General features: G+C 35.4%; 1 protein-coding gene across 4 annotated transcripts in view; it reads right to left on the bottom strand.

Annotated features, from left to right (window-relative positions):
• Positions 1 to 284: 284 nt before the first annotated feature.
• The window catches only part of SPO11 (SPO11 initiator of meiotic double strand breaks), a 41659-nt gene continuing 28370 nt past the window's right edge, over positions 285 to 13573 (bottom strand). For 2 of the 4 annotated variants that reach the window (XM_061441463.1, XM_061441464.1), the window contains exons 3-14: positions 11565 to 11678; positions 8627 to 8715; positions 7893 to 7959; positions 7570 to 7678; positions 6957 to 7043; positions 5582 to 5618; positions 5253 to 5362; positions 4239 to 4338; positions 3617 to 3654; positions 1608 to 1684; positions 1299 to 1410; positions 285 to 664 (exon numbers count right to left, since the gene is read on the bottom strand). In XM_061441463.1, the coding sequence (XP_061297447.1) occupies positions 545 to 664; positions 1299 to 1410; positions 1608 to 1684; positions 3617 to 3654; positions 4239 to 4338; positions 5253 to 5362; positions 5582 to 5618; positions 6957 to 7043; positions 7570 to 7678; positions 7893 to 7959; positions 8627 to 8715; positions 11565 to 11678 (1060 nt within the window). In that variant the 3' untranslated portion in view covers positions 285 to 544. The remainder of the gene's footprint in view (positions 665 to 1298; positions 1411 to 1607; positions 1685 to 3616; positions 3655 to 4238; positions 4339 to 5252; positions 5363 to 5581; positions 5619 to 6956; positions 7044 to 7569; positions 7679 to 7892; positions 7960 to 8626; positions 8716 to 11564; positions 11679 to 13573) is intronic. The other 2 variants (XM_061441465.1, XM_061441466.1) reach the window with 2 other exon arrangements.

Below are 13573 nucleotides of genomic sequence, written 5' to 3'. Positions count from 1 at the left end.
CTCTCTTGTTCATTGAAGACAAACAGTAATTTGGTTGCTGGAACATTTATAGCTGCTTGAGATATGCAGTAATGAAGAATTATCTTGACTTTTCTGTCAGAATTTACAGCGAACACAAAATGCCACAATCCTGTACTTAAAATAATTTACAAAAGGAGGCAATAAATTGTTAACAAAGCCTTTTACTCTCTTAAAAAGGTTGGTACAGCATCATCTTGTGCTGTAAGACATGAAGCAAAGCAATTCCTGATACCTTTTTTTTAAACTTAACATTTTATGGCCACAAAGAACATATTTCATTATCTTTCTATCTCTGTACCATTGCATTTGACATTGGTATATGGCAGAAGCCCCAGAACAGAAGCAACAGTAGTCTGTAAATCACAGTTTCTCTTACAGTTTAAAAGAGGAAAAAGAATAATAATCTAAATGCATAAATAATGAAACCTAGGAGGAAGCTGGCACATACTCCTTCCTCTGACATTTTTTCTAAGAGCAGTCAACAAAATAATACAGGAAAAACATTTCACTTGCAAACAAGCATTCATACCCATCCACCAAATTGCAGTTTGTTTGGTAAATAGACTCTGGAAAGGTAATCTGATGAAAGAGAAGTTAGAACTTGAATTTCAGCCTTCAGCTTAGATGCTTCCATAATTTCCAGCTAAAAAACCAAACCAAAACAACAAATTAATATGTGATGCTGCCCAGCCTCATCCAGGGGTAAGCAGTTAATAAGTAAGAATTACACTTGTTGGATGTGTAAAATCAGTATTACTGGAAATGGTGTTCCCAAATCCCTGTCACTGAGCTGAGATTCAGTTTATTGTATGTTTGTGTGTTCTGTAGTGTGCACCTCACAGTAACACAATTTCTAAGATTAGGATAACCGGCGATGAGAAGGTATGCAAGACCTTTTCTTCCTGTTTAACCATTTCACACAATGTATGCCTGAATTGAGATAGATGCTTCAAAAGCTACCGGCAAGATTAGAGATCGAGTAAGTAGCTGCTATAAGCATTCACCTACTTGTAAAGACATAATCTGTAATATTTAGGAGAGCCATAAAATTCCTTGTGATCATCAGAAGACTAATGGCAGGAAAGCTTTAAATACTGCCAGTTCTGGCCCACTGATTGAGAGAGACATCCCAGGGCATGGGATTTCCCTTTGAACGTGGCAAAACCTTGCTGGTTCTGCTAAACTGAGAGTTTGTCATCATATAGCAGGACAGGATTGCAGAGGGTAGGGTTTGCCCCCTGAGAGTAAGAAATAGGAAACAGTGGGTTTATACATACTTCTTTTTTCCATGTTGGCTGACAAGCAATGTAAGGTCTCTTCTGTATACTTGCTAACTTATTTTGATCTTGCTTTGTAAATGGAATCAGGACGTCTTTGCGTATATTTAATCTGAAAAGAAAATAAAGTTGTTAGATTTTCTGGTATACTTCAATATTTATTCCAACTTATTTCTTTATATTAAGCCAAAATAATGTATGACAAAAATAATGGATTTAAATGTTGGTTGTCTTTTAAGTCATTAAGTCAGATTGCGTTTTCTGTCTGTGAAACAGAAGAATACTATTTCTTTTGGGGAAATAACTAACCTCTGGAGATCAGATGGAAGGAGACCAAGCCATTTTATAGACGGAACGGTGAGATGATGGGCCTCAAAAGACATGGACTAAAATAAGAAAGGTCAACTGTAACATTCAGTGAGTTTTAGTTTAAATTATTTGAGCTAAAAGGGATACAATAAATAAGGGATAAAGATAAAAATAAGATACAAAAAATAAGCGATAAAAGGGACATGGAACTGTTGGAACAAGTCCAGAGAAGGGCCACGAGGATGATCAGGCACTGAAGCACCTCCTGTATGAAGGTAGGCTGAGAAAGTTGGGGCTGTTCAGCCTGGAGAAGAGAAGGCTGCGTGGAGACCTCATAGCAGCCTTCCAGTATCTGAAGGGGGCCCATAGGGATGCTGGGGAGGGACTCTTCATTAGGGACTGTAGTGACAGGACAAGGGGTAATGGGTTCAAACTTAAACAGGGGAAGTTTAGATTTGATATAAGGGAGAAATTCTTTCCTGTGAGGGTGGTGAGGCACTGGAATGGGTTGCCCAGGGAGGCTGTGAATGCTCCATCCCTGGTGGTGTTCAAGGCCAGGTTGGACGAAGCCTTGGGTGGCATAGTTTAGTGTAAGGTGTTCCTGCCCATGGCAGGGGTGTTGGAACTAGATGATCTTAAGGTGCTTTCCAACCCTAACTATTCTGTGATTCTATACCTGTATTCCAAGGTCATGGTCAGATTTATGAAAAAGATAAGTAGTTATTTTCACTGTCAGAATGGTGTATTAGAAGACACCTGAAGCTTACCGTATCTCCTCGCCAGAAACCATTCCTTCACTAAGATTTGCATCCTTCAGCCTATGGCAGATTCTAGACCCATTTCAGTCCCATTTAGGCTGGTCTAGTCTGAATAGCTTTGGTGTGGTTTTTACAGTTAATTTGAGACTGATTGCCAAAACAAACATAAAAATAAGCCTGGAGGAGCAATGACAATCAAATCTGGAAATTTCTGATGTTTTCTGCTGGAAAGTATGACATCATATAAAAATACCCCCCACAGATGGCCCAGTGTCATGGCTACAGTAAATATCTTAGGGAAAAGTGTAAAAACAAATAAGCGATTAATGATACTTCAGAATACTCCCCCATGCTCCCAATGGTTTGTGACTCCTACTTTCTGAGCCAGAAGTGGTGGTGGTGGTGTGTAACTTATTTTGGTGGGTTGCTTTTAGAATCCATGAAAACTTTTTGTCATCTATAGCACCCTACAGCAAACTATCACAGATTATATGTTGTATAAAGGAATACTTCCATTGTTTGAAATGAACTTGACATGTTCTAGTTTCATTTGATACACTTGTTGCTCTGAAACTGAACAAAATGAACTTACAAAGGAAGATGACAATTTAATTTAGTCCTGGAAGATGGTGTTTTATCAGTGTACACACCTTTGTAGGAGAGCTGAAGGTGTACCAAACAGTTCACTCAGTTCCTGTCCTTTGCCTTCCACATGGTCTTCCCATACCCTCATCTTTTAGCAAATCTTTAATAGCATAATGCCTTCTTGTTCCCTTTGCCTCTTTTTCTGCAGTGTTCCACACTAACACATAGATCCATAAGCAAATTCTCACCCCAGACCAAAACCTTTACCAACATAACATATTTTTGTGGAAAATCACCCATCTCACAAGCTATGTCCTCCTCCTCCCAAGGTCCCTCCAGTCTTCATTTCTCTTCTAAGGCAGAAACAAAGCAAACTGGAGAACACTTTTCTATTTGGAGTGCCTGAAAGCTGCTTTGTGCAGCAAGCAAAAACTGTAAAATACAGTTAAATGGTGAAATACAGTTAAGTGAAACACCTGTCATTTTCAGCCACTTTGTTTCAGAAAGAAGCATTTCTGCAGAGACACAAAGCCTAAAGGCTGTGTCTTTATATTGAAACAAAATGGTAAAAGGCATTCTAACCATATATGTAATAACATTTCATATGTTCTAGCTTCAAGGGTGGGCTACAAAACAATGTATTTGAAGTGGAAAAATTATACTCACCACAGATCCATATTTGTAGATGCACATTATTTCTACACCTGGGTTGCAGAGTACCAAATGTCAAGTGTCAGTTTATCTGCACACTAGGTGTGTGTAAGAATACTGCATTGAAAAAATTCAGTTTTATGGTGTAACTATTCTGGCTTTCTGATTGGTTCTTTATGGGTTACAGTTATTTTTAGACTATTTCAAAATAATCAGAATTTGAGCGTAATATGTCATCTTTATGCAGTTCAATGTTTCATGCTGCCTGTGTATAGTCAATTAAAACCCAAGGATAATCAGCTCTTTCACATGTTGTCCAACAGCTGTCACAGATGTGCCTATCTGTACTGTGTAACCCGTATCCCTTAGTACTATTGCTTTATTTGGTACAAGATTCCTATTAATATGTCAAAGCACAACAAATCATCACAAAGGGTAATGGTATATTCAGTGGGAATGTAAAGCCAGTACTGACATTTCAGTTAAACTCCTTCCATCCTCCTAAATATATTCTGCATAAATCAGGAACCTCCTGATTGTGTTGAATCTCTGTGCTCTCAGTGCCTTCCCATAAACGTGAGAAAAGACATTGTAAATAAATATTTTCTTTCATGTCATTGAACTTCTACAGATTTACCATGTGGATCTGCATCCATAAGGGTGAAAATAGGAATCTGAAAAGAATCCCATAGCTTTCTGACCAGAAGTCGTGTGTTAAGATCTGGTATACCTCTTCCCTAAGGAAACAAAATAAAAGCAGTCAGTTTTTATATTAATTAAAACAACACTGGAGTACATACATGTTGACATTTGTCATTTAAAAGCAAGCAAGCAAACAAATGTAATGGTGGCAGAAATATTTCTCCAGCAGCTATTTTACTCCTGGTGTGGCTCTGTGAGGAGGGGAGGAAGGTCAGGCTGGGGAGCGGAAAGGCAGATGTTCTAATGTTCTAACATTACAGGCACTGCAGAAGTATTATATGTTCCTCTGCTTAAGGAGTTAATTTGTAAGGTCAGGGAGTTGACATATAGATGTACCCCAGTATCTGCGTAAGCTGGTGTATGAAGGCCGCTTTTTTCTTCTCAAATACATTTATGACACTAGTGAAACAATATAAGACAAGTTCTTGCTATCACTGAACCTAACAGGACAAAATGTGGCACAGTATAAATGTTTATCTCTCTTAGGTGAGTGGATGTGGTTTTTTCCTCATTGTGGGACAGATTTGTCCCAGAACAAGGAGGTATTGCATTTTCCATTTACACATTTGTATTAATTCTTCAGGTTCTGTAACTTTTTCATTACAATCCCAAAATCAACCAGTTCTTTCACTTGTGTTTGCTAAACCTAGGATCCTCAAGGACAAAAGGTTACTCAACTGTTAAGCCTGTCTGGGACTGTGTGGGGCAGCTACTTTGCAGCAGCACATGACGTTGTTAAGCTGCTAAACTCTAAGATGATGTTTGGAGGAAAGAAGTCTTTAGAATGTGTGTCTTGTATTTCTATGAGGATAATAAAATTAAAAATAGTTAAATGTGTTTCATATTAATTTTATTAAAGTCTTTGGATGAAGTCGGAGCACCACTATAAATAATACTATTATTTAAATTCTTACATCTAGCTAGACGATATGAAATGTAAGATGCATACCGTAATCATTATACATGGGGACAATTTGTTGCAGAAGTCATCATCGAGGAGTCTCTGAAAAGTTGCATCTTTTTCTACAATTAACATAAATTTGGCATGTGAGATTAAATCTTTTCTGTTAAGGCTAGCTGCATGTAAAGTGATCCATCAAACCAATCAATTAGAACTAAATGCTCTAAAATACCAGTTCTGGAGCCAAAATCAGTGTTCATGACCCAATTTCAGAGCCAACAAGTAAAGAAAAAATTACCAGAACATTGTTTAACTTGGAATATTCTTTGTTTTTACTTTATTCTTTCCATCTACGAGAGTTCTTGCTCAAAGGATACTTTTAATTCCTTGAACATTAGATGGCACAGTGACTGCCTAAAACAACAAAAATGAGATTAATCATTTTAAATAGAGAGAATTATATATTTTAAAATAACAACATTACCTAATGAAGGACACAATTGCATCCTGAAACAGCCATTCATCTTCTACATATAAGATCAATTTTGACATATTCACCCCTTTATAAGCATATTCCACCATTCATATCCTGCTCTACTGTGTAGTTGTGTAAAAGTCCTTTTACAGCAAGATGCTATTCGGAAGTGTTTGTGCTACTGTCACAGAAGATTATTCATCATATGGTCATTGCAGAGAGAACAGAATTCGATTAATTTTTGACCATTGTAGCCAAAAAAAATGTCAACTTGGTGTAAAGTTTGCAAATTTAATACAGGCTTAAAACATTTAAGTATGCTCTTTGGAAGACAAATCCTTTCTTTTATTAAGATATATATATATAGGGTATATCTAGGTTATATAAAATCAGGTTAATATATATATTATGTATAAGATACATAAAATATGTATAATATATATATTAACCTTATTTTATAAGTATTTTGGAGTAACAATTTGAAGACATAGTAATGTTTCCTTTACACCTCATATTAGAATTGGCTCAATCTGGCAAGCATATGGATGAGAAAACAGGAACTGGAGGAAGAGCTTGGCAACAGAGTGGTATGTATTGAAGTGTGTGGCCTGTTTTTACTGCTGTCTCTCAGTCACCTCTCGTGCCAGGGTGAAGCAACTCAACAAATAAAAATATTATGAGCTGTAGAAGAGCATTAATAACAGGGAACTTTACACTCTGCTTAAAAAAAAAGAAAAAAGTAATAGGCAGCTAGGGTTATCTTTTCATTTTGAAATTACCCACTTAGGTTCACAATGAACACATTTCTCAGGAAACCATTACAACAGTCACCAAGCCTTAGTTCTGTTTCTGCTTTCATGTTCTGCACAAAGCTGTAGATCTTTCAGGACTAGATTAATTGAATCTCCTCTCCTCAAACCACTTTTGACTTGTTTTCTTACTCTGCCAATAATCAATCTATTGTGACAGAAATTAAGTATGTTCAAAGTGCCCAGACTTCTTTGATTCAGAGCACTCATTTGACAGAACACTGGGATATAAAGGCCAATATACACAATAGATACACCTTCCTCTGCAAGGCTCCTGTGGCAGAAGGTAGTGCAAAAAAGCATATCCAAAGGATATATTCCTGGTGAGCATATAGCTGAGCTTCAGAATTGCAATACAGTTGAGCAATTTGCCACAAGTACTGGTCTGTATAATAAATGCATACAGTAACCTGACCTACAAAAAGTGCAAGATATCATGCAAAGGTAGATGCTATGTATGATACGTACTGTTGTGCTGCAGGTACAATTCACTTTTGTACCATCTTCTTCAGTATAACTTAAATTACCAGCCACAAAACCTTTAGTTGTAGACAGCTGAAAAAAAGGGCAAGTTGTATACAGTAAATTGGAATACACCAAGCAATGCTATTGTCATCATGGACATAAAGGCATACTTATAATAAATTATGTTAACACCACCATTTTTAGATATGAAGGAATTCTTCTAAGGCATGAGATACAAGTAAATTTGAAAGGTTGTTTTTGTCTGATGTACCTTAAATTTTCACTTAACCCCCAAGTTAGCAAGTCATTAAAGTAAAGTGATGTCCTGCAGTCTGAAGTTTAAGCTCTGCCTTCACTAGATAACAGCAAAAGCCCCTGTGACATTAGCTGGCAGCTTGTCCCAAATTCTTTGGAGCAAGCAAACTATGAGTTTTCTCTGAAGAAAGAAACCTTTTGAGTGCTATGATAAACCATAATTAGGTTTCATTTGCACAAATGACACTTTATATTTTAACTATGCATTTCCTACTGATATCTTTTCTTGGTATTTCACCTTTCAGTTCAATCTATATGATCTGGAAATAATGATAAAAAACATTCATAATAATCCACTTACTACATGTAGACTTCTCCGAGGTATCCTAAGCATGCAAGAAATGTCATTGATTATGTTGTCCACAACACTTTGGCTACCAAACAGTAGTATATCTGAATAATATATATCTCTATCAAGACAAAATATTGGATTTCTTATTATAATACTGAAACGGCTGTAGGCTTATGAGAATTTTATTGAGAGCATAGATAATCAGATGAACCTAAAATATTTTACATACAGAAATCCATTATCCTACAGGTCTGCATCCTACAGGCTGTTTTTCACAATTAACAGTCTCAAAATACAACTTTATTTGAAATTACAGAAATGTAGCTTGTTACCTTTTAGTTGCATAAGTATTGCTCTGCACCATCTTGTAGATCATAGATAATATTTTGAGCATCAGAGCTGAAAAAACATGTTTGTACAAACTTTACCCATTTTCAGAAATGCATATACAATAATTGGTCTTTATATTGACTCATATTTGTGTCTGATAAAGAAAACTTTGAAACACATAATTTAATATGCTAATACAGGGAGACTGTAGTAACCTATTGACTCTATAGTTTCTAGCATAATTAGAAAAAAAAATATGATGGAGCTAAGTGAGGGAATGTATGCTCTGTTGTCCAGGCCAGGAAATTAAATGACTGGGTTAGAAAAAGAAATTAGCCTGTTGTCTGTATTCCAAGATTCCTTTACTAGCTAGCATTCTGAAGGGTGATGTTTTTACATTAAGACCTTTCACATATCCCTTAAACTGATATTCAGAGAGGGTAGAAACTGTAAGAACGCTGTATTCATTTCACTGTCACTCACTATAATTTAATAGAGAAAAGAAAAGCTGAAGGGATGGTCATAATATCAGGTTATATAGCATGAGGTGTACCTGCCCATGGCAGTGGGGTTGGAACTAGATGATCTTAAAGTCCTTTCCAACCCTAACTATTCTATGTACTTCTAAATCACAGTGAATAATGGGTTTATTGTATAGTTGGTTTGTTTTTTCTTTACAAAGCTTTGAACTAAAATACAAAAATTAAAAATCTGCTTTTGGACTTTTTTAACTTACCGAATTTTGGTGCTGATCTAGGGCAGTCACTTCTTATTTGTTTTGTAGTATAATGTGGTATCATCTGTAGACCTACAGAATCTTTAAATCTGACACATTGCAAACAAATACAATAAAACTGTAAACTTCCTGAGAATATGTAAATTGTTCTCTGCAAGGTAATTTAGACTCAGACCCCTCTCCTATAATCAAATTTGCCAGTGGTGTTTTCAGACTTGGTACAGAAACCATCAACTTGGGTGTAACTGCAGTGGCCAAAAGAAAAAGGTGGGCAGTAGTCATCATCTGCCAAAATGACTCATTCAAAACACTGTTGAAATACCCCCAGGATGAGCAATAGCTTCAGAATATGAAAGAGTTTCTCAAGAAGATGCCTCAAGACTGAATTTAAGCCTAAATTACGTAAATGTCCAGACAAAGGTAGAATTTTATATATGCTTGTAACTGTTCATGTGTCAGCATCAATTATTATTTAGCATGAACAAAGTAATAAATAACACGAAAAACTGTGACTCACTATTAGAACACAAATCAAATCTGACACTGACTTTTTCACATCAAATGTATGGAGAAGTGTTATTTCATATTTCAATAATATTGTTTTAATTTATGTTCTTAAATTATTATCAGAGTAACTCAAATGCATTCCATTATTAACTTTTGGAAACAAAAATGTGGTCCATCTTATTCTCTGAACAGTTTTTGATCTAAATGAGCTCCACTATTTCGTGCTTCACTATTTCATGTCTGAAGGTGTACATTTCACTAGAAGAAGCAGTTATTTTCTTAAGGAAATAACTTCATTATTTTACTTAAAATAATTTTAGTGCCTTATGCTATGGCAGTCCTATCTTTAAAGCATTATTTTCCAGTTCAGAGTTTTGTTGTACTTTTTAAAGAGTATTGGTGGTAAAATGGCTATAGTTTTACCTAAAACCACATCGTGTTTCTTTATTTATCAAAGCTTTTGCTCCGTGCATCCTTTAGGTGGCAGAACACACCACGGTGCACAAATGCAAAGAGAGCAATAACAAACAGAGTAGCATCTGCCTGCCAGCTTTACAGCAACTTTCTTGCCTTTGTGCTGCAACATTGCACATTCCCTACACTGTAACTGCACGGGGGGAAAACAGTAATCATACTGCCGGATTGCTCTCTCAGGTTAAATAAGGAGCACTCCTTTCAAAAAGCAGCATGCTTTAGAACCTGACCAGTATGGCTCTCACAGATGTTTCATAAAGGCAACTGCAAAGTGGCATTAGATTGGACATTCAGCAATTCTTCTTAGGATTGCATTTACCCTAGCAAAGTAGTTTCTATAAAATCTTCTTTCCATTACTTTCTAACTGACAACATTCCCAGGTAAACACCTCTCTCAGCATCTACAAATGTTTACAAGGAACTTGTCAAACATGAAATAATTTTCTGATTCTACTAGTTCCTGTGCAGCAGATTCCAGCTGTTTAGACTGAGTATAAAGAAGAAAAAAATTGCCCATCGACTGTATTATCTTCCATTTGTATTACATTTTGACATTATGTTTTTATTTTTGTCTATTTTTATTTTAATATTTTAAAGCTGCTGTATTAAAGGGTAATGTAGGTCACTATAAATGGAAATGCATATTTGAGATTACATTTCTTCACCATAAATAATGGTTCAGCTCTTTAAAATGTGATTGATGAGTCTTATTTTTAACATACTGTGATGTTAACTTGGTTTAATTTGAACGTTTCGCACACACACACACACCCTTCTGATGGCAAATAACATGTCACATTTGTTTTTCTAGCCTGGAATGCCATTTCCCTGAAGACTGCCAAAAATTGCAAAACTTTGTTACAGTATTTTAATTTTACAGACATCCCAGTGAAACATTTTTGTCAAACTATCAAGACACAAACTATTAAATTCCCTGGAACATATGAGCCTTTCAATTAACTGATTACCTGCAGGTCCCTCAGGTTTTCTGATTGACAGAAATTTATTGTTCTCATTAAATAAGTATTCCACCAAAGTGCTACACGTGGAAGGTTTGCTCTGCCTTCTCAACCTCAAATGTTCTTCATACAAGCACTTCTGCAACCTTATCAATCTAAATATCCATTAACCCTTTAACTGACATCTAAAGCTATTACAAGACAATAAATAGATTGTGTCTTCCTTTATCCTTTTGCTTCTGTATTACAGAAAACAACTAATGTCTCATTTTAGGTATTTTCAGTTTAAATGAGCTCTTTGGAACAATACTGTTCCACAAGCAACTTCTACAAATCATGAAGTGTGTTATATAGGAGGCCAGATTGTTTTTTTCTCTGATCCTGTCTAGATAAGCTGGTATAGGAGCTGAAATTTAGACAACAGATTAGAAACTTGGTTTGCTTTATTTGGCTGGTAATTAATTTAGAACACAACACAGGTAAGGAATACAACAGGAAAAGGTGAGATGCATCTTCTTTGAAGAACAAAAAGATAAGTTTAGCACCATCGTTTTAAGAAATAAGATACCATAAGGGAAATCAGAGAAAGAAAAAAGAAGGCACAGAAGGGGCATTGGAAGATGAAGTTGCTAGTAATTGTTTCCAGCCTAAACCAGATTTTTTCACTCTAAACAACTTAACATTTCTGGTTTCTACTGCTTCCACAAAATGGTTGTTTATAGGAATCCCCTTTCCTTTCTAACCCCTATTACAGTAGTTTTACATTCCCTTTTATGTTATGGTCTGCTATTACTTAATACATGATGCCTGTTCATGCAGAGTGGTTACTAAGCATTACTTCTTATTTGCCCATTACTTTTTAAGAAGTCAAATTATTTATTGATACTAATACTTACAGAACTATGTGTGATTAACTTTTCTGGAAGTTACATAATCAAATTTATATTCATAGCATTTATATTAATTTAATGCAGGACTTTAAAATATAGAATACTTACTCTATGTTTCTCCAATCTGATCGCCTAGCCACCGTGAGTACAGGTGCTCTGTTTTGGGCCAAGCTCTTAAGTACTTCTAGAATAACATTTTCTATTGCTTCAAGAACTTCAGCACTGAAACAAAGAAAAATAATGAAATGGATCATATGATATCTAGTTCTGCTTTGAATGTTGATCTTCTGTCCCCCATCCTACAAAAATAATGTAATACAAAACTGCTTCAAAGATATATCTGTTTCAAAATTGTGGAGGAACCCTTTTGGTTTTTTTTTAATTTTGCGTTGCTCAGTTTCCCTAAAATCTTTGACTTTCCATTCCTGATGCATGACTGAAGACACAATTAAAAGTACATTTCTATTCAATCCTGAAACCATCAAATTTTTCACCAGCTGAACTTTTAGACCAACTGGCTGGTTTGTAACTAATGATTAATGTTTTACTATAAATGATGTAATATTGGCTTTGGCTATGATTTGGGCTAAATTGTTTTTAAATGTTGTAGATTTAAAAAAATGTTCAAGAGTACAAACACTTCCTGTTGTACCATTGCATGTTAATCTTCTGATTTGCTGCCCTGAAAAAAAAAAAGTTAAGGGTTTTAATTATATGAAGGCTTAGTCTTGACAGATATAATGTGAAGAGAATAAACTCTATCTTTCCCCTAAAAAGACAAAGTAACCTTGTGGCAGATCCCTCACAGCAAAACTGTAGGCTGGTTTGAATGTTATGACAGATGCTTTTTATTTTCATAAGCAATCTGACTCCAGATGTCCTTAAAATTACAAGTGCACTGTATACCATCATAAGTTTAGGTAGAGATTAAAAGAATATACAAAACTTATTTTAGCTTAAAGTTTTAGCAGCAAAGTCCAATTTTTTCATTAATATGCTAGAAAAGATGAGTTAATACTGGTGCACACCACACAAAAGGAATTATCCTACTGGTACAAAATCAGCAAGAATTATTTTTAAAAGCCTGGCTATGAGTCTCCTTAAACAATACTGAAGTGTCATTAAAGCTCTCTTCTATCAATTGAATTTGTTTCTCCCATTTGTAGCTCTGCTTCCACTTGCTCCTCATTCTGCTGAAACTAGATTATCATTTTTCAAACGCAATTTCTGGAAAGTATTGAACTTTTATTTTAAAATGTTATTCCTAACAGTATCTGTGTAAAAATTCCCACTGGTATTACTAACATCTTTGTACAATAATATTAAAACCATTCAACAATCACAATGTAAAATTTTGTCTGTTTTTCAGATGAATAAACTTGGACACAAAGCGACTAATGGCTTTCCAAAGGTAAATCAGTGAAGCTTTTGCAGTGCTGATAATACAAGAAAGTGTAGTCATGCAGCCAATATGTAAAATTCATTTTCTACTGTATAACTTCATAATCAAGTCCAGGATTCCCTAACTTTCAGACTTGTCGTCTCTTCCTCCAAATTAAAATCCTACATCTCACTGCGATATTCAAAATAGAAATTTGATTAAGCACAGAGGAAATGGTTGCCTGGTGAGCAAAATGTGTAATGCAACAAGTGGTGAGAGTAAAATTGGTAAGCAAAGTTAGCTATGGTGCAAAATTAAAGTTCTGAAGACAATAAAAACGTGTATGGGCAGATGGATGGAAGAACATGCAGATAGGAAATCTAAAACATGTCATACCTTTGGTACTCATAAATATTTTACTTATTCATTTGGTTCTGTCCACTGTGAATGTCTCAATATTCCAGAGACTTTTCCAGTACTTTAAAGTTTGCTGTAGAATTTGAAAGTCCAGGTTTCTATTCCAATCCCAATTTCCTGTTCTGTTGGCCAACAGAAGTTGTAAATGTGGCAAAATAGGAGGAAAAGGACAGCAATTCTCCACGTAACCCCTGCTGATATTCTGTCTCTTTTTGCAGAGATTAACTGAATTTTAATAAGCAAACATACAACACTGGCCAAGTACGCCTGCTTAAAATTCACTCTGCTTTAGTTAACAGGGAAATCTGAGCAGAGAAGG

Source organism: Pezoporus flaviventris, unplaced genomic scaffold (assembly GCF_033815535.1).
Source record: "Pezoporus flaviventris isolate CSIRO_AGI_PZ_B2104156 unplaced genomic scaffold, CSIRO_AGI_Pfla_v1 ptg000213l, whole genome shotgun sequence".
Lineage (NCBI taxonomy): Eukaryota > Metazoa > Chordata > Aves > Psittaciformes > Psittacidae > Pezoporus > Pezoporus flaviventris.
Note: the sequence above shows the minus strand (reverse complement) of the source record. Positions and strands in the feature narration are given on the sequence as shown.